Source organism: Balaenoptera musculus, chromosome 1, assembly GCF_009873245.2.
Source record: "Balaenoptera musculus isolate JJ_BM4_2016_0621 chromosome 1, mBalMus1.pri.v3, whole genome shotgun sequence".
NCBI classification, from domain to species: Eukaryota; Metazoa; Chordata; class Mammalia; order Artiodactyla; family Balaenopteridae; genus Balaenoptera; species Balaenoptera musculus.
This window is the reverse complement of record NC_045785.1, coordinates 50,454,829-50,479,379: the sequence shown is the minus strand read 5'-3', so window position 1 is coordinate 50,479,379 and position 24,551 is coordinate 50,454,829. Positions and strand designations below refer to the sequence as shown.

Sequence of the window (24,551 nt, the reverse complement as noted above, 5' to 3'; positions counted from 1 at the left end):
CCCCTTCTCTACCAGCTCAGATCCTATGACGGTTTCAGTCGAGCCACAGAAAGTCCAGAAGGGTTCTTTCTGCATACTACCCTGGCTCTGTTCTTTACCCCAGATTTAGCTATTAGTAGTTGAACAGACCATGGACAACTGAGCTATGCTGTCCACAGCATAGCAGTATCGATGCTACTTGGATCTTTCATATTTCTACTCTTATATTCTTGCAATCTCAGAGAGTAGTCATGAGGACTCCACCAGAGAAAGGCTGGACTGAAATGACCTACTAAGTGACTCGGTTATCAAGGGGGGTTGAAACTATGGCAGACACTACTAGTTGTTCACCCATATTTTATAGCACAGCTCTCAACTTCTGGCCAGTCACACGAATGGTCACCTGACTGCCTGGCCAATTACCACATTTCCCAGCCACCCCTGCAGCCTAATGAGGCCTCGTTAACAAGTGCCGGTCAAATATATACACTACCAAATGTAAAATAGATAGCTAGTGGGAAGCAGCCACATAGCACAGGGAGATCAGCTCGGTGCTTTGTGCCCACCTAGAGCGGTGGGACAGGGAAGGTGGGAGGGAGACGCAAGAGGGGGGAGATATGGGGATGTATGTATATGTATAGCTGATTCACTTCGTTATACAGCAGAAACTAACACACCATTGTAAAGCAATTATAAAAAAAAAAAAAAAAACAAGTGCTGATCAATAGGATGTGATCAGAAATGATGTGGCCCATTTCCATGTTATGCTTCCTCCAAGGAGTGTGGATGGATTCTTCTGGTCCTTTTTATTCTTCCCACTAACTGGCTGGGAACTGATGAGAAATGAAGTGGCTAATCTGGACCCAAAGTTGGAGGACATGTTATGAGAATGGCAGAGCTGCCTGATAATCACTTACCTCTATTCTACTACATAAAAGGGAAATACTCTGCCATCCTGTTTAATCCGCAGTACTTATAAACTGTCTCGTTACAACCTCCTAGCCAGCAAACTAAACAATACAGAAGTACTTCTCTTTAATCAGGTATAATTGCCTACCTGATGACAGCTTACTAGAATCGTAGGTAGTAACGATAAGAAATAAACATCTTTCTGTGACATGAACATGTAAACCTGAAACTTTAACATATCAGCTACCATTATATGTACCTAGTATCTGAATTCTTTTACCAGGTAAATTCCTACCAATCATCCACACCTTTACTACCCAGTTAGTGTCACATAAAACTGGAAGTCAGGGACGCTACGGCTTTAGTCAGGAACCACTGGCTCACGTTCCAGTTTATGTCTTGCTCCTGATCCTTCCAATTTTGACCTCTTCAATTATTTTTTTCTGTATGGCCTTGCCTGGTTCCTTGAACCTAAATCACAAGACATTTTCCTAGGTCTGACTGGAGACAATCCACACACATCCCTTTGATTATGCTATTCCCAGTTGCTCCATGCAAATATCTTCCTCAGCCTAGCCCCACGTCTAAGAGTCTACATTTCAAGGCAGCTTTTCATAACTCAGTTCCCATAAGCCCCAATACAAGGGCCTACTAGTCATGGCCTACCCATCATAACTTACTCGCTTCTCTTGGAAAAACAGGCTTGTGTTCTTATATTTTAATTCAGACAAAGACAAACAAAAAATAAACACCAATATATTCATGTGTACATACACATAATCAGAAAAAATTATTTTTTTACCTATTTTGCTGTAATTATCTGCAACCAAGTCTTCCAAACCAACCATCTTCCAGAAACTGTCATCCCAGCCTTTCTCTGCAGAGTATGTCCATTTGCACACCAGGGAGCAGAGAGACCTAAGAAAATGGGAGAGAGGTAGAACCAATAATATGAGCCTGGCTTCCTTTATATTTTGCCTAATACTCGTCCAGATATCTGCAATAGTATTGAAAAAGTAGAATAAATTGAAGTAGGTAATTTTTCATCCCTGTTTAAATCAAAAGTCCCCACTGACACCTGTTAATGACTGAGAGCATCTTCTTTCTCTTTCAAAAGGGGCCCAGCCCTTTACTTAGGTCTGGATCAAACAGTGTATGTAAATATTTGTATTTATATCTATATTCATATTTACATGACATTTGTGAGATAAACAGAAATTACAATGACTAGCTACTTGATGATATGGAGCATTATTATTAAGTGTTAGGTATGAAACTGATAATTGTGGTTATGTTTTGAAAAAGGCTTCTTAGGTAAATGATACATACTGAAACACTGATGTATAAAATGATATATTATCTGGGATCTGCTTTAAAAGAGCAAGTGAAGGGGAAGTGAATGGTGTAGTGGATGGAACAGAACCGGCCACGGGTTGACGGCTGTAGGGCTGAGGATGGCTAAATGGGTGTTCGCAATACTTCTCTATTTTGTACATGTTCAAAATTCTCTACGATAAAAAAGTTAAAAAAAAAGTTCTTGGTATAGATGTGATAACTGCAGTCTAAAGCAATATTTAACAGGAGGAAGACTTGCTTCTGGATGGCGTTTTACTCTCCAGCTTAATTTCTCATCAATTTCCTCTTAGTATTCTACACTCCAGCAATAAAGAATCCTTTGCAGCACTCTGAAAAGGTCACATTCTAGAACACTTCTGTGCCTCTGCCCTACTTCTAGGTGCCTGGAAAATTCTTCCCAGCTTCTTCACCCTGATAACTTGAAACACTTCCTTTAGCCTAGACTGAGACCCCAGTTCTAGTTTAGATGCTCCTCCTCTGAGATCACAGAGCAGGAACCAAATCTAACACAGACCTTATCACACTGTATAATTAACTGCTTCTTTATATATTTTCTTCCCAAGAGTCCCATGCCTTCCAATCTGTTCTCCCTTGTGTACAGAGCAAACTTCATAAGGTGAAATCTGATGACACCAACCCTTGATTAAAACCCTTCAATTGCTCCTCACTCCCTTCAGGAAAAAGTCCCGTCCTTAGCTGGGCTTGAGCGACCCTCTGTGACATGACCATGCTGACCTCCAGCTTCCTCACTTGCCATCCCCACCCTTGCTTTCTCCATTCTGCAACACTGAACTACTTGAAGTATCCTATAGTGGCCTTGATTGCTCACTTCCCTGTACCTTGAAGCCTTTACTTCATTCTGCCCAGAATGTTCTTCCCTGTTATGTGTCTAACTGCTGATTAGCCTTCGTGACTCAGTTCAGACTGCCCCTTTTCAAAAAGCCCCCGTGGAGGGCCAGCTGAGTCCAAAGCCTCTTCTCCAAGTTCAATGTGGACATACCTGTATCTTAACACTTAGCACAATGATTGCCTTTGCCCCTTTCCTTCTCTGCCACTAAACCAGCAACTCCTTCAGAGCAAAACCAGCCCTAATGATCTCCACATCACCAGTACCTAGTCCACATTCAGCCATATGTCAAGCCATGATGAATACTGATTGAATGGAAGCTCTAGAGAATGAATATGGTCTGTCTGCCTCACCACAGGTAAGTGATAAACCTGGGGAACTCTAGCAGTTTTACAGATAAACCAAAACCTACCTATCTCATAGAGCCAATAGTCTAGGCCTATCTCATTCAGTCATTCACACTGATTCACTCATTCACTCACTTACTTAACAAATATTTAGTATTCAGTCACTATGACCCTGGCACTATGCTAGGCTCTGGGGAACCAGTTATACGCAACAGACCTGGTCTACTGCTCTCCTAGAAGCTGACAATTTAATTGAGGAGACAGTGATCAAACAATCACACTAAAATCACATCCTAACAAAAATGTTCTGAAGAAAGTAGAGAGAGAAATGAGAACTTTTAGCAGGAGAACCTGGTGGGAGAAAGGGGGAGAAAGTGTCAGGGAGGGCTCCACAGAAGAGCTCACATTTTGTGAAACCTAAATGTCTTTTGAAAGCAAACAAATGTTATTTATCAGTATTTTTTTTCACATGTGGCATATGTGGCAGAACACATTGAGCTAAGTTAAGTGGCACCAATATATTGAAGGAACACTAGTCCCAGTAGAAACAATACATATGTGCTAAACCCTTCACCTTATTTAAGCAAAATAATTTTTTGAGGTATAAAGAAAGCGGCCATCTATGCAGCATGTTCTGAAGAATATACAATAGGATAACTCTTCCTGGCACAATGCCTGAAATTCCAACTTTTTAGAAGCTATGATAGCTCACTGGAAAGAACAATGCAATGAAACAAAAGACTGTGTGGAAGGATTGCTTCTGATGATCGGTCCACATAGGACAACTCTTCACTCCCCAAATGCCCCATTCATTTGCAGACTTCTGTGCCTCTATTCCGCCCCTTCCGTCTTGAGTGATTTTTGCTCCTTTCACTGAACCTTGTCTACTTGGAAAACTCTATGTTGTTCTTATGGTCCAGTTCCAATGTGTCCTCTGCACAAGTTTCCTCACTACCTCCAAGCTAACCTCATGGCTGTCTCCTTTGAAGTAGCATTATAACTTGGAAATGTTTCATTGCAGTTCTTAAATGCTGAGGCAGGTTGAGTTCATGGTCCCAAGTCTTCCGCTCTCTACGTACCCACATACTTTGCCACTTAATTTGTAGTGCTACACCCTCCTCCTCCCAACCCCACACTGTGGGCAGGGCCGCCCTTCTTACCTCTAGACTTTGGATTCTGTCATGTGACTAGATTTGGCCAAAATAATGAGGCAGAAGTGACTGCATTCCAGTTTCAAGTCTAAGCTTCAAGATACATTATGTGTTTCTGCTTGCTCTCTTGCACTTCTGAGAAGATCACTCAGGGTTAGCCCGTTGGTCCCAGGAGGAGGATAAGAGGTATGTGGGGCAGAGCAATGACCACCAAGCCCAGCCTCGTTCACACATCTCCAGGGAGCCAAGACTGGAGGGCGTGAGTCCAGCTGAGAACAGAAGAACCACCCCGCAGAGAACAGCCTAAATGAGCTACCTGTGAGTCAAATAAATGATTATTGTGTTGAACTATGGAGCACTGGTTGTGGTTTATAACAGAGCAATAGTTAAACAGCTCAACACTTTACAGCATGACTAAGTTATTCCAGGTAGACTCCCCCTCCTCACCCCCAATAAGGGCAAGGAGAGGGATGTCCAGTTCTGACAGCAAGTTAGAATAAGTGGCCAGAGAGTAGGCTTGGAGTGAAGGTGACCAAACCCAGGAGGCAGGAAGTTTTACAGCTGCAGATGCCTCTGGTAAGTCCCTCCTGCATTAGGGTTATTCAGACACTATGAGTGTCCCTCCCATTTGGGTCTCTTTAAATCAACTCTTGGGTAATATGGATCTATGAGAGCAGCACAACTGGCAATACTTAGAGAGTACATGTGAGGCCACAGGTTCTCCAGAAACCTCCAGCAGAGAGAGAGCAAGTACAGGACTTTGTCGTGTTAGTAAGTAAAGGCAAGCTAGCAGCAGCAGAACAAAAGGCTTGCCTCCCTCTGAGGCTTCTATTAGGACCACTGTTGTCGTTCCCTCAGGTGTTTAGTGAACAACCTGCACTCTCAGGATAGCTATTCACCCTCAGGCAAGCTGACCTATCAGCCTGTGTGGGTGTGTGTGTGTGCGTTTACGTGCACCTACATTCTCGTGTGTGAGAGCATGGGTGGGAGGAGTGATTTGTAGGATCAGAATTCAAGATAGGAGCCCAAGAAAGACAGGGGTTATACTAGCAGGGTGAATTGTTTCAAAGATCGGCAGCAGGAAAGGAGAGCTGAGTCCACCCAGGGAAAAGGGTCACTCACTATTTGTTCCCTGCCAGCAAGAACACCAGGGCAGAAACTGCTGTATCTTTCACAGCTTTCAGATTTGTTAATGTCAAAGAGACTATAAAAGCCTATAGCCTATATGAGAGTCGAAAGAACATAAACTAAGGAGTAGGCAAAACAAAAATAATACCTAACTTAGGGGACTAGTTTACCTGAGAGAGAAGATCATACAGAACACCTCTAAGAGGAAGGTCTCAGTGAGGTAGAAATGATGAAAACAATTGGAAGAGAACACCAATAATGAAAGCAATGAGAAATCAGAAGGCAGCATGAAAGACTCTGAATTAAAACAATTAACTTTCAATTTTATTAAAAATTTCTGTAGGAGAATTAAAAAAACAAAACAAAACAAAACACTGGCACTGTTAAAAATTGAATTAATGATCTGGAAGACCAAGTGAACGAAATATCTTACTATCTATAACAAAGACACCAAAGAATAATGAGGGAATAAATAAGAGGCTTGGAGGGCAGATCTGGCAGCCTAACATGAGAATAACAAGAATTCCAGAAGGAATTTTTAAAGAAGAGGAAAAGGTAAAAAAGAAAAGATGAAGGAGATGTTCTAATTAAACAAATACAGTACTAGTTTTTATTTATTTATTTATTTATTTAAACTGGCTGAAGCAAGATTTAAGCCTGCAGTGAAAAGTCTCATTAAGTCCAGGAAGTGAATCCAGGAAATACTTGAAGTTCAAGCATAAACAGAAGATTATACAAGCTTCCAGACAGAAAGAATAAGTTACTTACACAGGCAAGAGATTCAGCCTAGCTAAGGAATCCTCATCTACAACTCTGGAATGTAGAAGACAGTGGAAAAATGTACAGACCATTAAGAAAAATGATCCAAAAATCCTATATCCAGAAAAAATATTATTCAGCTGTCGGGAAAGGAAAAGATTTTCAACGTGCAAGGATTCAAAAGTAAACTTCCCATATATGTTCTCCGAGGACAATACTTGAGAAAGAACAACCAAAAAACAACTGCTTCTGAGCAGTTATCTCAACAGAGAGGAAATCAAAGACTACAGGAAGCAGTGGTGGTGAACCCTGATATTAATTCATATTCTCTCTCTCTCTCTCTCCATAGTGTGTGTACATACATATATATACATACCCATGTATATATGGGTACATACATATTTAAATCTAAATAGATGATGATCATGTAAACAGGAATTTGTAATATTAAGCTTTCTTGAAACACAACAGGTATGCTATATTAGAAGGAAAATCTAATGATAGCCTGGAACTGAAAATATTAAGTAAGCAAAACATCAAAGTCAGACATTGGACAAGGGGTACACAGGAAAAGGACTTTGTATCTGTGGGCAGAACATAAGTTTAATGTTGGTTGTAAGAAATGATAGGGTAATCACTAATGGAAAAAAAAAGCTTAGTAGAATGCTCAAATTAACAAGGAATAAAAAGGTAATAAAGAGAAAATTAACAGTGAAACCAAACTAAACCAATTAAAAGAGAGAGCAAGTAATGTAATATAAACAGAAGACAAAAATAAAATATAAAGAATAAAATCAATTATTTCAGTTATTACAACAAATATGAATGAGCTGAATTCTACAACTGGTTGAAAGATAATAATCACACTGGGGTTAAAATTAAGGGATACCTTGCTTACAGTACAGGTTTTAAAAAATGTGATAAAGAGGTTTTGCTTTTTTCTTTTAAAAAAAAAGGGCAGCAAAGAAATGGCAAATACAAATTTTTAAAAATATGACAACATAAATATCCGAGTAGAATACAAGATCAAAAATATTAGCAAAACAAAGAGGATGACTCCAATGACTAAATGCTCAAAGAAGAATATTACTATTCATTTAAGTTTATGAACTGAACAACATAATGTGAAACATATAAAGTAAGAGCTCTTAGAAGTAAAAAAAAGGCACTTGAAAAGAGAGACAATTTATTTAAAGATTTTATTATTCTTTGAGAATTTGAAGAAACAGGTAAACCAGAAGAATACTACTAAAATTACTGAAGAATTCAAAGACACCACTGCAGTCAACAAACTCAATTCTATATATTCATATGGGGGAGAGAAAGGAAGAATGTTTTACAATACAAGCAGAGACCAGATGGGTAAAGTGGTACTTCACAAAGAAATTTAGAGGTTTAAAATATTTTACTGGAAAAGAAAGATGTCTGAAAATTAATAACCTAAGCAGGTAACATAAGAAATTATGAAAAACAGTAATAGATTAAACTGAAAGAAAGATCAAAAAGGAGTAGTAAAGATAAAAGCAGATGAAAGACATAAAACAGCAAGATAAAATTCAGGGAATCAACAGAGCCAAAACATGGTTCTAAGAAAGACAAATGAAACAGAAAAGCCTCTGTTAAAAACTGAGGAAGAAAAAAGAAGAAAAGGTAAAAATAACAAATATCATGAATGAAAATGGGGGCTATAACTACAGATAAAGCAGACATTAACAGGAAAAAAAAAGGAATTACATGAATAACATTATGCTAGTAAACTTGAAAATTTAGATGAAATGGACAGCTTACTAGAAAAACAGAACTTATCACAACTGACTCAAAAACACAGGAAACCTTAATAAATTTATTACCATCAAAGAAATTGAGTCAGCAGTTAAAAATCACTGCTCAAATAAAACTTCAAGTCCAGATGGTTGTACTGGAAAGTTCTAACAAATGTTCAAGGAACAGAGTACTCCAAAATATTTCAGAATCTAGAAAAAAAAGGAATGCTCCCCAAGTTAATTATGAAGGTAGGCTAACTATGTTACAAAAACCAAGCAGAGACAAGAAACAAAAATCAGAGGCCACTCTCACATTATGAATGAGAACATAAAAATTCTAAATAAGACATGAACAAATTTAATATAAAAATGCGGAAAAAAATAAATCAAGAACAACATTCAAGAGTGTTTTAATAATAGAAGATATATGGATGTATTTTACCACAGTATTTTATTTAGAGAGAGAAAAATGATCAACTCATATTGAAGAATAGAAAATATTTGATGAAGTTAAATGCCACATCAAGACAGAAACTCACTAAAGTGGGAATAATAGAAGCTTCTGCTTCTAAACATGATGGAGTAACAGAGACTGGATTTTAGCCCCCTGCCTTAAATTACTAGAAAAGTCCAAGTAAACATAAGAAGCAACTGTTTTCAGACCTTGAACAAGCGGCAGCACAGGTCTGTGATTCCCTGAGAGAAGGAAACAATGGGGTTAGCCCTAAGATGGTGCTGGCTTTCTGCCTGGGAGCACACACCAGACCACAAAGCAGAAAGAGGGATGCCAAGGAAAACACAGCAGTGTCATAAGCTAAGGGGACTGAGATCAGAATCCAGGGAATTTAAGGCAGCTGGAAGCACAGACTTCCTAAGAGGAGGTAGCAATGCAGAAAGAGGGACCTGAAAATTTGCACAGGTGTCCCATGAACTCTTTGCTGACTACTGAGATGTAGATATGCACCCTGACACTCCGTGAGGTCTGATGAAGGAGTGACTAGAAATCTATGAGCGGAACAGTTCTGAGTTCACGAAGAGCGAGGAGTCACCTGAGTTACTACAATTAAGAGTGGAACATCCTCACCGAACACTTGAGACATTCAGTGGAGACCGCAAAAGACACATGCCTTAGCAGTGTGACTACACTACCTGCACTAACAAAGTTTTTAAAAAAGTCTGCAAAGGATAAAACTAAGCCCAAAGTACATTAATAGCCTCCCACGCAAAGTAGCTCAACAATCCTTAAAGGAAGCCAATAAAATCCAGACACTCACAACATAAAATTGACCCTGTTAGCATCTAATAAAAAATATTTGGGGGACTGGTTCAAGATGGCAGAGTAGAAGGACATGCACTCACTTCCTCTTGCAAGAGCACTGGAATCACAACTAACTGATGACCATTCATCGACTGGAAGACACTGGAACTCACCAAAAAAGATACCCCACATCCAAAGACAAAGGAGAAGATGCAGTGAGATGGTAGGAGGGGCGCAATCACAATAAAATCAAATCCCATAACCACTGGGTGGGTGACTCACAAACTGGAGAACACTTATACCACAGAAGTCCACCCACTGGACTGAAGTTTCTGAGCCCCACGTCAGGCTTCCCAACCTGGGGATCTGGCAATGGGAGGAGGAATTCCTACAGAATCAGACTTTGAAGGCTAGCAGGATTTGATCGAAGGACTTTGACAAGACAGGGGGAAATGGAGACTCCACTCTTGGAGGGTACATACAAAACAGTGAGCACACGAGGACCCAGGGGAAGGAGCAGTGACCCAAGAGGATACTGAACCAGACCTACCTGCTAATGTTGGAGGGTCTCCTAAAGAGGTGGGGGGTGGCTGTGGCTCACCACAGGGACAAGGACACTGGCAGCAGAAGTTCTGGGAAGTACTCCTTGGTGTGAGCACCCCGAGAGTCCGCCATTAGCCCCACCAAAGAGAAGGGTAGGTCCCAGTGCTGGGTCACATCAGGCCAAACAACCAACAGGGAGGGAACCCAGCTCCACCCATCAGCAGACAAGCGGATTAAAGTTTTACTGAGCTTTGCCCACCAGAGCAACACCCAGCTCTACCCACCACCAGTCCCTCCTATCAGGAAGCTTCCACAAGCCTCTTAGATAGCCTCATCCACCACAGGGCAGACAGCAGAAGCAAGAAGAACTACAATTCTGCAGCCTGTGGAACAAAAACCACATTCACAGAAAGACAGACAAGATGAAAAGGCAAAGGACTTTGTACCAGATGAAAGAACAAGATAAAACCCCAGAAAAACAACTAAATGAAGTGGAGATAGGCAACCTTCCAGAAAAAGAATTCAGAATAATAATAGTGAAGATGATCCAGAACCTCAGAAAAATAATGAAGGCAAAGATCTAGAAGATGCAAGGAATGTTTAACAAAGATCTAGAAGAATTAAAGAACAAACAAACAGAGATGAACAATACAATAACTGAAATGAAAAATACACTAGAAGGAATCAAAAGGTGAATAACTGAGGCAGAAGAACAGATAAGTGACCTGGAAGACAGAATGGTGGAAATCACTGCCGCAGAACAGAATAAAGAAAAAGAATGAAAAGAAATGAAGACAGCCTAAGAGACTTCTGGGACAACATTAAACGCATCAACATTCACATTATAGGGGTCCCAGAATGAGAAGAGAGAGAGAAACAACCTGAGAAAATATTTAAAGAGAAAACTTCCCTAACATGGGAAAGTTGAAAACCTTCCCTAACATGGGAAAGAAAATAGCCACCCAAGTCCAAGAAGCACAGAGAGTCCCAGACAGGATAAACCCAAGGAGAAACACACTGAGACACACAGTGATCAAACAGAGAAAATGAAAGACAAAGAAAAATTATTGAAAGAAACAAGAGAAAAACGGCAAATAAGATACAAGGGAACTCCTATAAGGTTAACAGCTGATTTCTCAGCAGAAACTCTAAAAGCCAGAAGCGAATGGCATGATATATTTAAAGTGATGAAAGGGAAGAACCTACAACCAAGATTACCCTAGCCAGCAAGGATCTCATTCAGATTCGGCAGAGAAATCAAAAGCTTTACAGACAAGCAAAAGGTAAGACAAGTCAGCACCACCAAACCAGCTCTACAACAAATGCTAAAGGAACTTCTCTAAGCGGGAAACACAAGAAAAGGACATACAAAAACAAACCCAAAACAATTAAGAAAATGGTCATAGGAACATACATATCGATAATTACCTTAAATGGGAATGGATTAAATGCTCCAACCAAAAGACACAGGCTCGCTGAATGGATAAAAAAGCAAGATCCCTATATATGCTGTCTACAAGAGACCCACTTCAGACGCAGGGACACATTCAGACTGAAAGTGAGGGGATGGAAAAAGATATTCCATGCAAATGGAAATCAAAACAAAGCAGGAGTAGCAATACTCATATCAGATAAAATAGACTTTAAAATAAAAAATGTTACAAGAGACAAGGAAGGACACTATATAATGATCAAGGGATCAATCCAAGAAGAAGATATAACAATTATAAATATATATGCACCCAACACAGGAGCACCTCAATACATAAGGCAAATGCTAACAGCTATAAAAGAGGAAATCAACAGTAACACAATAATAGTGGGGGACTTTAACACCTCACTGACACCAATGGACAGATCATCCAGACAAAAAATTAATAAGGAAACACAAGCTTTAAATGACACAATAGACCAGATAGATTTAATTGATATTTATAGGACATTCCATCCGAAAACAGCAGATTACACTTTCTTCTCAAGTGCACATGGAACATTCTCCAGGATAGATCACATCTTGGGTCACAAATCAAACAAGTCACAATCGGTAAATTTAAGAAAATTTAAATCATATCAGGCATCTTTTCCGACCACAATGCTATGAGATTAGAAATCAATTACAGGGAAAAAGACGTAAAAAACACAAAAACATGGAGGCTAAACAACACATTACTAAATAACCAAGAGATCACTGAAGAAATCAAAGACAAAATCAAAAAATACCTAGAGACAAGCTACAACGTAAACACGATGATCCAAAACCTATGGGATGCAGCAAAAGCAGGTCTAAGAGGGAAGTTTATAGCAATACAAGCCTACCTCAAGAAACAAGAAAAATCTCAAATAAACAATCTAACCTTACACTTAAAGAAACTAGAGAAAGAAGAACAAGTAAAACCCAAAGTTAGTACAATGAAAGAAATCATAAAGATCAGAGCAGAAACAAATGAAATAGAAACAAAGAAAACAACAGCAAAGGTCAATAAAACTAAAAGCTGGTTCTTTGAGAAGATAAACAAAATTGATAAACCATTAGCCAGACTCATCAAGAAAAAGAGGGAAAGGACTCAAATCAATAAAATTAGAAATGAAAAAGGAGAAGTTACAACAGACACCGCAGAAATCCAAAGCATCATAGGAGACTACTATAAGCAACTATATGCCAATAAAATGGACAACCTGGAAGAAATGGACAAATTCTTAGAAAGGTATAACCTTCCAAGACTGAAGCAGGAAGAAATAGAAAATATGTACAGACCAATCACAAGTAATAAAATTGAAATTAAAAATCTTCCAACAAACAAAAGCCCAGGACCAGATGGCTTCACAGGCGAATTCTATCAAACATTTAGAGAAGAGCTAACACCTACCCTTCCGAAACTCTTCCATAGTATAGCAGAGGGAGGAACACTCCCAAACTCATTCTACAAGGCCACCATCACCCCGATACCAAAACCAGACAAAGATGTCACAAAGAAAGAAAACTACAGGCAGTATCACAATGAACATAGATGCAAAAATCCTCCAGAAAATACTACCAAACAGAATCCAACAGCACATTAAAAGGAACAAACACCATGATACAGTGAGATTTATCCCACGAATTCAAAGATTCTTCAATATATGCAAATCAATCAATGTGATAAACCATATTAACAAATTGAAGGAGAAAAAGTATATGATAATCTCAAAAGATGCAGAAAAAGCTTTCAACAAAATTCAACACCCATTTATGATAGAAACCCTCCAGAAAGTAGGCACAGAGGGAACTTACCTCAACATAATAAACGCCACATATGACAAACCCATAGCCAACATCGTTCTCAGTGGTGAAAAACTGAAACCATTTCCTCTAAGATAGGAACAAGACAAGGTTGTCCACTCTCACCACTATTATTAAACATAGTTTTGCAAGTCTTAGGCACAGCAATCAGAGAAGAGAAAGAAATAAAATGAATCCAAATCAGAAAAGAAGAAGTAAAGCTGTCACTGTTTGCAGATGACATGATACTATACATAGAGAATTCTAAAGATGCTACCAGAAAACTAGTAGAGCTAATCAATGACTTTGGTAAGGTAGCAGGAAACAAAATTAAGGCACAGAAATCTCTTGCATTCCGATACTCTGATAATGCAAAATCTGAAAGAGAAATTAAGGAAACACTCCCATTTACCACTGCAACAAAAAGAATAAAATACCTGGGAATAAACCTACCTAAGGAGAAAAAAGACCTGTATGTAGAAAACTATAAGACACTGTTAAAAGAAATGAAAGATGATATAGACAGATCGAGAATATACCATGTTCTTGGATTGGAAGAATCAACACTGTGAAAATGACTATACTACCCAAAGCAATCTACAGATTCAGTGCAATCACTATCAAACTAACAATGGCATTTTTCACAGAACTAGAACAAAAAATTTCACAATTTGTATGGAAACACAAAAGACCCCGAATAGCCAAAGCAATCTTGAGAATGAAAAATGGAGCTGGAGGAATCAGGCTCCCTGACTACAGACTATACTACAAAGCCACAGTAACTAAGATGGTACAGTACTGGCACAAATACAGAAATATAGATCAATGGAAAAGGATAGAAAGCTCCGAGATAAACCCACACACATATGGTCACCTTATCTTTGATAAAGGAGGCAAGCATATACGGTGGAGAAAAGACAGCATCTTCAATAAATGGTGCTGGGAAAACTGGACAGGTACATGTAAAAGTATGAAATTAGAACACTCCCTAACACCATACACAAAAATAAACTCAAAATGGATTAAAGACCTACATGTAAGGCCAGACACTATAAAACTCTTAGAGGAAAACATAGGAAGAACACTCTTTGACATAAAACACAGCAAGATCCTTTTTGACCCACCTCCTAGAGAAACGGAAATAAAACAAAAATAACAAATGGGACCTAATGAAACCGAAAAGCTTTTGTACAGCAAAGGAAACCATAAACAGGACAAAAAGACAACCCTCCGAATGGGAGGAAATATTTGCAAATGAAGCAACTGACAAAGGATTAATCTCCAAAATTTACAAGCACCTCATGCAGCTCAATATCAAACAACCCAATCTAAAAATGGGCAGAAGACCTAAATAGACATTTCTCCAAAGAAGATATACAGATTGCCAACAAACACATGAAACGATGCTCAACATCACTAATCATTAGAGGAATGCAAATCAAAACTACAATGACGTATCATCTCACACCGGTCAGAATGGCCATATCAAAAAATCTACAAACAATAAATGCTGGGAAGGGTGTGGAGAGAGGGGAACCCTCTTGCACTGTTGGTGGGGATGTAAACTGATACACCCACTATGGAGAACGGTATGGAGGTTCCTTAAAAAACTAAAAATAGAACTACCAAACGACCCAGCAATCCCACTACTGGGCATATACCCTGAGAAAACTATAACTCAGAAAGAGTCATGTACCACAATGTTCATTGCAGCTCTATTTACAATAGCCAGGACATGGAAGCAACCTAAGTCTCCATCGACAGATGAATGGATAAAGAAGATGTGGCACATATATACAATGGAATATTACTCAGCCATAAAAAGAAACAAAACTGAGTTATTTGTAGTGAGGTGGATGGACCTAGAGTCTGTTATACAGAGTGAAGTAAGTCAGAAAGAGAAAAACAAATACTGTATGCTAACACATATATATGGAATCTAAAAAAAATGGTTATGAAGAACCTAGGGGTAGGAGAGGAATAAAGACGCAGACGTATAGAATGGACTTGAGGACACGGGGAGGGGGAAGGGTAAGCTGGGACGACGTGAGAGAGTGGCATGGACATATATACACTACCAAATGTAAAACAGACAGCTAGTGGGAAGCAGCCGCATAGCACAGGGAGATCAGCTCGGTGCTTTGTGACCACCTGGAGGGGTGGGATAGGGAGAGTGGGAGGGAGACGCAAGAGGGAGGAGATATGGGGTTATATGTATATGTATAGCTGATTCAGTTTATTATAAAGCAGAAACTAACGCACTATTGTAAAGCAATTATACTCCAATAAGGATGTTAAAAAAAAAATCTTCCAACAAACAAAAGTCCAGGACCAGATGGCTTTACAGGTGAATTCTATCAAACATTTAGAGAAGAGGTAACACTCATCCTTCTCAAACTCTTCCAAAAAATTGCAGAGGAAGGAACACTCCCAAACTCATTCTACGAGGCCACCAACACCCTGACACCAAAACCAGACAGAGATACTACAAAAAAAGAAAATTACAGACCAATATCACCGATCAATATAGATGGATAAATCCTCAACAAAACACTAGCACACAGAATCCAACAACACATTAAAAGGATCATACACCATGATCAAGTGGGATTTATCCCAGGGATGCAAGGAATCTTCAATATATGCAAATCAATCAATGTGATACACCATAATAACAAACTGAAGAATAAAAACCATATGAGCACCTCAGTAGATGCAGAAAAAGCTTTTGACAAAATTCAACACCCATTTATGATAAAAACTGTCCAGAAAGTGGGCATAGAGTGAACCTACCTCAACATAATAAAGGCCATATATGACAAACCCACAGCAAACATCATTCTCAATGATGAAAAACTGAAAGCATTTCCTCTAAGATGAGGAACAGGACAAGGATGTCCACTCTCACCACTATTATTCAACATAGTTTTGGAAGTCCTAGCCACGGCAATCAGAGAAGAAAAAGAAATAAAAGGAATACAAATTGGAAAAGAAGAAGTAAGACCGTCACTGTTTGCCGATGACATGATACTATACATAGAGAATCCTAAAGATGCCACCAGAAAACTACTAGAGTTAATCAATGAATTTGGTAATGTAGCAGGATACAAAATTAATGCACAGAAATCTCTTGCATTCCTGTTAGCAAGCAGAAATCTCTTGCTAACAGTGAAAGATCAAAAAATGAAATTAAGGAAACAATCCCATTCACCATGGCAACAAAAAGAATAAAATACCTGGGAATAAACCTACCTAAGGAGGTAAAAGACCTGTACTCAGAAAACTATACAACACTGATGAAAGAAATCAAAGATGACACAAACAGATGGAGAGATATACCATGTTCTTGGATTGAAAGAATCAATATTGTGAAAATAACTATGCTACCCAAAGCAATCTACAGATTCAGTGCAATCCCTATCAAATTACCAGTGGCATTTTTTACAGAACTAGAACAAAAAAATCTTAAAATTTGTATGGAGACACAAAAGACTGTGAAAAGCCAGAGCAATCTTGGGGAAAAAAACGGAGCTAGAGGAATCAGACCCCCTGACTTCACACTATATGACAAAGGTACAGTAATCAAGACAAAATGGTACTGGCACAAAAACAGAAATATAGATCAATAGAACAGGATAGAGAGTACAGAGATAAACCCACGCACCTGTGGTCAACTAATCTATGACAAAGGAGGCAAGGATATACAATGGAGAAAAGACAGTCTCTTCAATAAGTGGTGTTGGGAAAACTGGACAGCTACATGTAAAAGAATGAAATTAGAACACTCCCTAACACCATGCACAAAAATAAACTCAAGATGGATTAAAGACCTAAATGTAAGACCAGACACTATAAAACTCTTAAGAGGAAAACATAGGAAGAACACTCTGACATAAATCACAGCAAGATGTTTTTTGACCCACCTCCTAGAGTAATGGCAAGAAAAACAAAAATAAACAAATGGGACCTAATGAAACTTAAAAGCTTTTGCACAGCAAAGGAAACTACAAACAAGACAAAAAGACAACCCTCAATATGGGACAAAGTATTTGCAAACGAATCAATGGACAAAGGATTAATCTCCAAAATACATAAACAGCTCATGTAGCTCAATATAAAAAAAAAAAAAAACCCAATCAAAAAATGGGCAGAAGACCTAAATAGACATCTCTCCAAAGAAGACATACAGATGGCCAAGAAGCACATGAAAATCTACTCAACATCACTATTAGAGAAATGCAAATCAAAACTACAATGAGGGGGCTTCCCTGGTGGCGCAGTGGTTGAGAATCTGCCTGCCAATGCAGGGGACATGGGCTCGAGCCCTGGTCTGGGAAGATCCCACATGCCGCGGAGCAACTAGGCCCATGAGCCACAACTACTGAGCCTGCGCGTCTGGAGCCTGTGCTCCGCAACAAGAGAGGCCGCAATAGTGAGAGGCCCGCGCACCGCGATGAAGAGTGGCCCCCGCTTGCCGCAACTGGAGAAAGCCCTCGCACAGAAACGAAGACCCAACACAGCCACAAATAAACAAATAAATAAATAAAATTAAAAAAAAAAAAAAAAACTACAATGAGGTATCACCTCACACCAGTTAGAATGGGCATCATTAGAAAATCTACAAACAACAAATGCTGGAGAGGGTGTGGAGAAAAGGGAACCCTCTTGCTCTGTTGATGGGAATGTCAATTGATACAGCTACTCTGGAGAACAGTATGGAGGTTCCTTAGAAAACTAAAAATAGAATTACCATGTGACCCAGCAATCCCACTACTGGGCATATACCCAGAGAAAAACCATAATTCAAAAAGACACATGCAGCCCAATGTGCACTGCAGCACTATTTACAATAACCAGGTCATGGAAGCAACCTAAATGCCCATCAACAGACGAATGGATAAAGAAGATGTGGTACATATATACAGTGGAATATTATTCAGCCTAAAAAAGAATGAAATTGGGTCATTTGTAGAGACGTGGATGGACCTACGGACTGTCATACAGGGTGAAGGAAGTCAGAAAGAGAAAAACAAATATCGTATATTAATGCATATATATGGAATCTAGAAAAATGGTACAGATGAACCAGTTTGCAAGGCAGAAATAGAGACACAGATGTAGAGAACAAACGTATGGATACCAAGGAGCGAAAGTCGGGGTGGGAGGATGAATTGGGAGATTGGGATTGACATATATACACTAATATGTATAAAAGAGATAACTAATAAGGACCTGCTGTATAAAAAATAAATATAACTAAGTTAAAAAAATATTTGATGAAACAATGGCCACATATTTTTCTCAATTTGATAAAAGCTATCAATCCACAGAGCTAAGCTCAATGAAACCAAAGCAAGATAAACACAAAACCACATCAAGACAGATTATAATCAAATTTTTTTTTTTTAACGTGTAAAAAGAAAATCTTAAAAGTAGTCAAAGAAAAAGAAACATTACAGAGGAGCAAGGATAAAAAAGTCTTCAGACTTTTCACCAGAAACAACACAACCCAGAAGAAAATGGAATGACATCTTTAAAGCACTGAGGTAATTTAAAAAGAGAAAAATCAATATAGTATTCTATGTTCAGCAAAAGGAAAGGATCTTTGAACAATTAATGTGGAACATAGGCTTTTTCAGACAAACAAAAGCTGAGAAAATTCATTTCCAAGAAACCTGCATTGTAAGAAATGTTAAAGGAAATTCTTCAGGCAGGAGGAAAATGATAATAAAGGGAAATATGAATTTACACAAAGGAATGAAAAATATCAGAACCAGGAAATATGTGGGAAATACAAAGGACTTTTTATTTTAAAATTTCTTTAAAAGATAATTGACTTTAAATCTTTATCTTTAAAAGATAATTTAGAAAAAAATCAATGCATTGTGGGAGTTATATGTACAAAGAAAAAATATGACAATAGCAGCACAAATAATAGGGAGACATGAAAGTATATTATATGTGACAGGGTATAAAATAATTTTAAGGTAAACTTTGATAAGTTAAAATGCATATTATAAATCCTTGAAGAGCCAGTAAAAAAGAGATAAAATGAATAAACCAATTTGGGAGATAAAATAGAATACTAAAAAATATTTCAGCAATCTAGAAGAAGGCAGGTAAAGGGGAAAATTACATAGACTATATCGAAGAAGTAAAAAGCAAATAGCAAGATGGTGGATTAAAAGTCAACCATTAAATGTAAATGGCCTAAAAACTCTAATGCAAGGACAGAAATCATCAAGCTGGATAAAAATAAAAAATAAAATTCAACTTTATGCTGTCTACAAGAAACTTATTCTAACTATAAAGACACAAATAGGTTAAAGAGTAAAATGATAGAAAGAGATATTCCATAGAAATACTACTACTAATAAAGTGGAAGTAGCTATACAAACATCAAAAAGAAGACTTCAGAACAAGAAATATTACCAGGGAAAATGAAGTCCATTACATAGTGATAAAAGGGTCAATTCACCAAGAAGACTTGTGGGTTAAAGAGGAAATCATACTTTTTTAGAATGGCAACTTGAACTCAACTAAAGTCAGATTTCTTTTTTCTTTGTTTAACTCAGAACTAACAAACAAGCAGTGTAAAAACATGCATGTGAAATCAAGGATTCATGATGGTATAATTGGATGTGGCCACCTAGGGTTGCCCTTGTTTTTTATATAGGTGTGCCTGAAATTCAGTGGTCTCAGTGGCCCACGTTGATTAAAGGACCTGACAGATTGGAGGAGTCTAGAACTGTGGGCTTGCTGCATTTTATACTATCTTAGGCAAGAGGGTGTGTGAGTGGGTAAGGCCAGGAGGTACTGAAGGATCTACCTTCTCATCATAACAGAATGTTATTATTTTATTTTGTTTCATTTCCTGATGTTCTACCTGGCCTTCTGGGAATTTCAGTATATCAGGCCTGTCAATGACCTCCCACAGCAGGGACCATATCTGCCTCATCCATCATGTCATTCCCCAGCAACAAGCAGAGTGCCTCTCTGGCAAATTCTGAGAACTCAATGCGTGCTTATTAGGTAATGAATGAGAAGCCTAGGATGTCAGTTATAGGAGGAAGCTTTCAGGTTCCTAATCACTTTTTATTTGTTTGTATTCTAAGGCCCAGATCTTCAGCTATTTCCCTCCGCACAGGCCCTAAGGCAGACAGAAGTTAGAACCCTGGAGTGTCCAAGGGCAGCAGCAGAGCCCTGGGCTCCCTGAACAGACCATCCCCCTAAACGGAACAAAGACAGCTCTGAAAATGCACTTTGCCTACCTCATGTACCGCCCATCACCTACTTCCCCAGACACAAAAACATGCCAAATCTCAAACACATCTCCTTTCCTTTTCTAAAAACTGAAAAACAAAGACACTTCCAGTTAAAGATGCCAGACTGACTAGACATGTTGACCTCTGCTCCCTTTAAAAATTCTAAAAAAATGGCAGTGGAAGAAAATTTCAAAAAGGCAAAACCCCACAATGTCAAAGAAGACAGGATAGAAGATGACAGCAACAGAAATCTGAAAGCCAGAAAAGACGGATAGATGAGTAGTAACTCTCTTGGTAGACGTAGAAAGATAAAACTTAAGTAGCAGTGGAAAAAACCCAGAAGCACAACGATTACCCTAAAGAGACCCAGAAAAGTTCAGAACATGCAAAGTGGGAATAAAAGTGGGGCTAAAATCAATAGGATGGTTGAAAGCCATGCAGGAAGATACTAGACCCCCCGTGTGCCCTCATGATGAGCAACCTGGACTCTCTCTCCCCCACACCCTGAAGAAGACTCAGGTTTACCCTCAGACAGAGTGGGGTGCAAGGCTCAGATAAGAGCAGAGGCATCTTGACAAGACCAGAGAGATGAAGTAAGGGCCTGCCTTTTCGCAGGTTGGCCTTCAAGGTCCTTTCCCCAACTCAATTCCCAGAGCTCTGGCTGCTAGGTTTATACCCTGAGGATTTGTTTTTAGGGAATCTGGCAAGACAAAAGAAAAAACCTAAGGGTAGTTGGGAAGATAGAGGGTGTAGAGAGAACAGGCCAGCCAGATGACTCTAGTCTTAGGAGGATTAAAATGACAGAATCTAAAACCATTTTTGATGATCAATAGTGGTAACTGCTATAATTATCATCATCATCTTAAAAAAACACATTAATTCAAAAAATATTACCATGGGCCCACTAGGTACATATCGGAGTTTTTCTAGGCTGGTGGGAGCCTCCAAACTCTGGGAGAAACAAAGGGCAAGTGTCACCAAGATTCTAACCATGAAGCAGCCAGAACAAGGAGAACTTTTGACTTTCCTGCTTTTACCCAGAGCAAGGCACACATCAAAAGCGCATGCCTGCTGAGTTCCAGGGGCCTGATCATTATCCCATATTTCTCCAACATGATTTTATAAAAAATGAAGTCAGCACTGCTGCATTACTTATAAGCAGTTCACTGTATTGACACTGCCAGGCCCCCACTTTCAAGGGAAACCTTTTGTTCTCTGCTGGGGAAGGCAGAACCTGGAGAGTCTCAATCGAACAAGTGAGTGGATAACAGAATAATTGGAGCTGAGAGTAGGGATAAATTACCAAGGTATTCCTGCCTATGGCATTCAGTACACCCCAGGCCTATGATGGCTCTGTTTTTCCAAGCCATACAACAGACCGAATTACCAGCACTGATGATACAGCTCGTGGGGAGATACGACTTGGATAGGATTGCTAATTGTATCAACAAAGGGACCGAGAGGGTCTTATTTCTGAAGAAATACCACTGCACCCATCAGAGCTGCTCCTGTTAAAGAGCTGTCAGACTCCAGGCTTGTTACTATTGGCTCTGTACTTCATCAAGACTTGCTGACAGGTCCAAGACGGACCGAAATAACATATGCCATGATGCAACACAGGGCAATATTAAATTGCCTTTTCAGTTAGGCTTGCCGATAACACGGTTCGAAGGTGGCCGTGACAATATGGGGAGCATGAAAGGAATGAATAAGTAATCAAGTCCAGGGAGCTTTCCCATGCCCCCAAGAGAACGAGACCTAAGAGTCAGAAAACAAAGGATTCTAATGTCGCCACCAAAACATTCCAAGATCTTGGTGAAGCCCCTGGACTCAGGGGTTTGGATTTATCTCCTAAGATATAAGGATAATAACAATTAGAGGGACTATGAGAGAAGGGGGAAGAATAAAGGCGAAAGAGAAAGGAACTAGAGAGCTTTCTGAGTCCCTGCTATACGCCAGGCACCGTACCCAGGACTTCTATGGAGGTTATCGCAACTGTTCCCACAACCAACTGGTAAGGATACTATCAGTATCCCCATCTGATAGAGCAGGACACGAAGGCTCAGTAAGGTTGGGTAACTCATTTGAAGTCAAGCATTAGGAAGGAGCAAGGCAGAAATTCAAACCCTGGTCTGAACCATTAAAAGTGCACACTTGTTAACTATGCTCGTATTCAGGACAGTTCATGAAAGGCTATTTATACATCCCTGCAAAGGCCAATCAGAGCATGTGAAGAGTATAAGAAATTTGAGATATTTGATTTCTTTGTGTTGACCTTGTCTGTGATTTCCTTTTCGTAATAAAGAAAAAATATGAGACTAAAAAGGGATGAAGAGCTCAAGAAACACAGAGCTCTAGGGAGCAAATGAGTTGCTGCCTTAGGTTTCCTGTGAGGATGGTCTGATAAAAGTCAAGCTGTTCAGGATGCACACCATAGGTGGGGACACAGGGACAACAATGAGATGCTCATTCAAGATGGGGAAATTAAGACTGCTTTTGAGATTTCAGTTGTAATGTCAATCTGTGATGAATAAGAGTAGAAATCTGCAAAATTATCCTAAAAAGACTAAATGGGTTCCAGGACATTCAGAGCTCCCAGTAACCAGACTGACAGCATCAAGATGGCTAAAGAAAAAATATGTTAGTCAGATGGATGGTTGGTCTACATGAGCAGAGGAAGAGGCGGAGCAGAAGACGGAGAGGCAGAGATGACCGTCAGTGGGGAAAGGGACGAAAGTTCCAGGTGGAAAGAACCACATGTGCCAGGGGCTGGCAGTGGGAAACAGTACAGTGCAAAGCACGTCTCAGAGAGAGCCTGCAAACCTCAAGGGCTGAGCGTTTTCCCCAAATGAGGAAAAAGGAACAAAAGAGCGATTCACTCCCTCCGTCCTACATTCAGTAACAAATATTCAGTAAGCTCTTAATGTATACCAAGAACAGATACTGTCTCTTCCCTCATGGGGCTTAGAATCTAGCAAGAGAGAAAAATCCAAGAAGGGCTCACTCGAATTTCTAATAAATACTATGAAGGGCATTACAGGGTGTTCATAGAGCTTATGGTATCAAAAGACATGGAGAATGACAAGAATTTATATCTTGCCCTAGATTCTTCCACTAAGTGGGCAGGGCTATGGGCCCAAGGGTTTCCAGTGGCAGACCACAGAGCTAAAGGCCATTAAAATGGGGCTGCTGGGGCTGCCTTTTGATGGGAACATCCTCAGATTTCACACCCCCACCCCCCGACCCTGCCTCTGGTTTGCCTCTGCCATTGCCCTAGCTTCTTCTCCATTCTGGTGATGTTGGGTTTCTAACTCAATCATTTCAGGCTTATTCTGACTTCTTGGACATAAGCCTTGATCTCAGCCTTTTGGCTCTGGTCATCCAAAGATTCACCACTGGCCCCCTTCTAGTTCTTCCAAACCTCTTGTCTTTAAGGTCCCACATTCTGGCACTGGCTTCCTCTGCAAGGTCTACCTTAGTATGAATATGAGGTTATTCATACCAAGACCTATTCCCAATCATAGCTGTATCTTAGTATAACTTAGAAGAGATTAGGACATATGCACCTATCCCAGTCTGAATCACAAGGGAGAACTTTCCCAAACACTTTATGAGTTCCAGTATTAAAATATCTCTTCCAAGGTTAGCTCATCTTGGCCTATCCTATTACAGGACAACACACTGTGTATCAACAGAGACAGTGGTGTCTATACAATCCTTATCTTTCAACATTCTTCAGTCCTAATGGCATCCCAAATGTGCCATTTGTCAAGCTGAGCACTGGGCCTGATCCAACGTTATCTAAAGTGTACACATCAGTAAGCCTGGGATCTAATGCTACAGACAAGAAATATGTGAAAAAGAGCAAAGCTATTCTAATGCAACTACTTGTCGTGGGGAGCAAGGAAAAGAGAGTTATATTAATATATGGTCATTTAGGGCTGGTCTGCCTTGAAGAGATAATTTAAGATTCATGGCAGAGGATGA

The 24,551-nt window shown here is 39.4% G+C and overlaps 1 protein-coding gene across 9 annotated transcripts in view; it reads right to left on the bottom strand.

Annotated features, from left to right (window-relative positions):
* FGGY (FGGY carbohydrate kinase domain containing) overlaps nucleotides 1-24,551 on the bottom strand; it is a 411,376-nt gene that overhangs the window by 250,835 nt on the left and 135,990 nt on the right. For all 9 annotated transcript variants that reach the window (XM_036829988.1, XM_036830014.1, XM_036829956.1 and 6 more), the window contains one exon: nucleotides 1,691-1,806. In XM_036829988.1, the coding sequence (XP_036685883.1) occupies nucleotides 1,691-1,806 (116 nt within the window). The remainder of the gene's footprint in view (nucleotides 1-1,690; nucleotides 1,807-24,551) is intronic.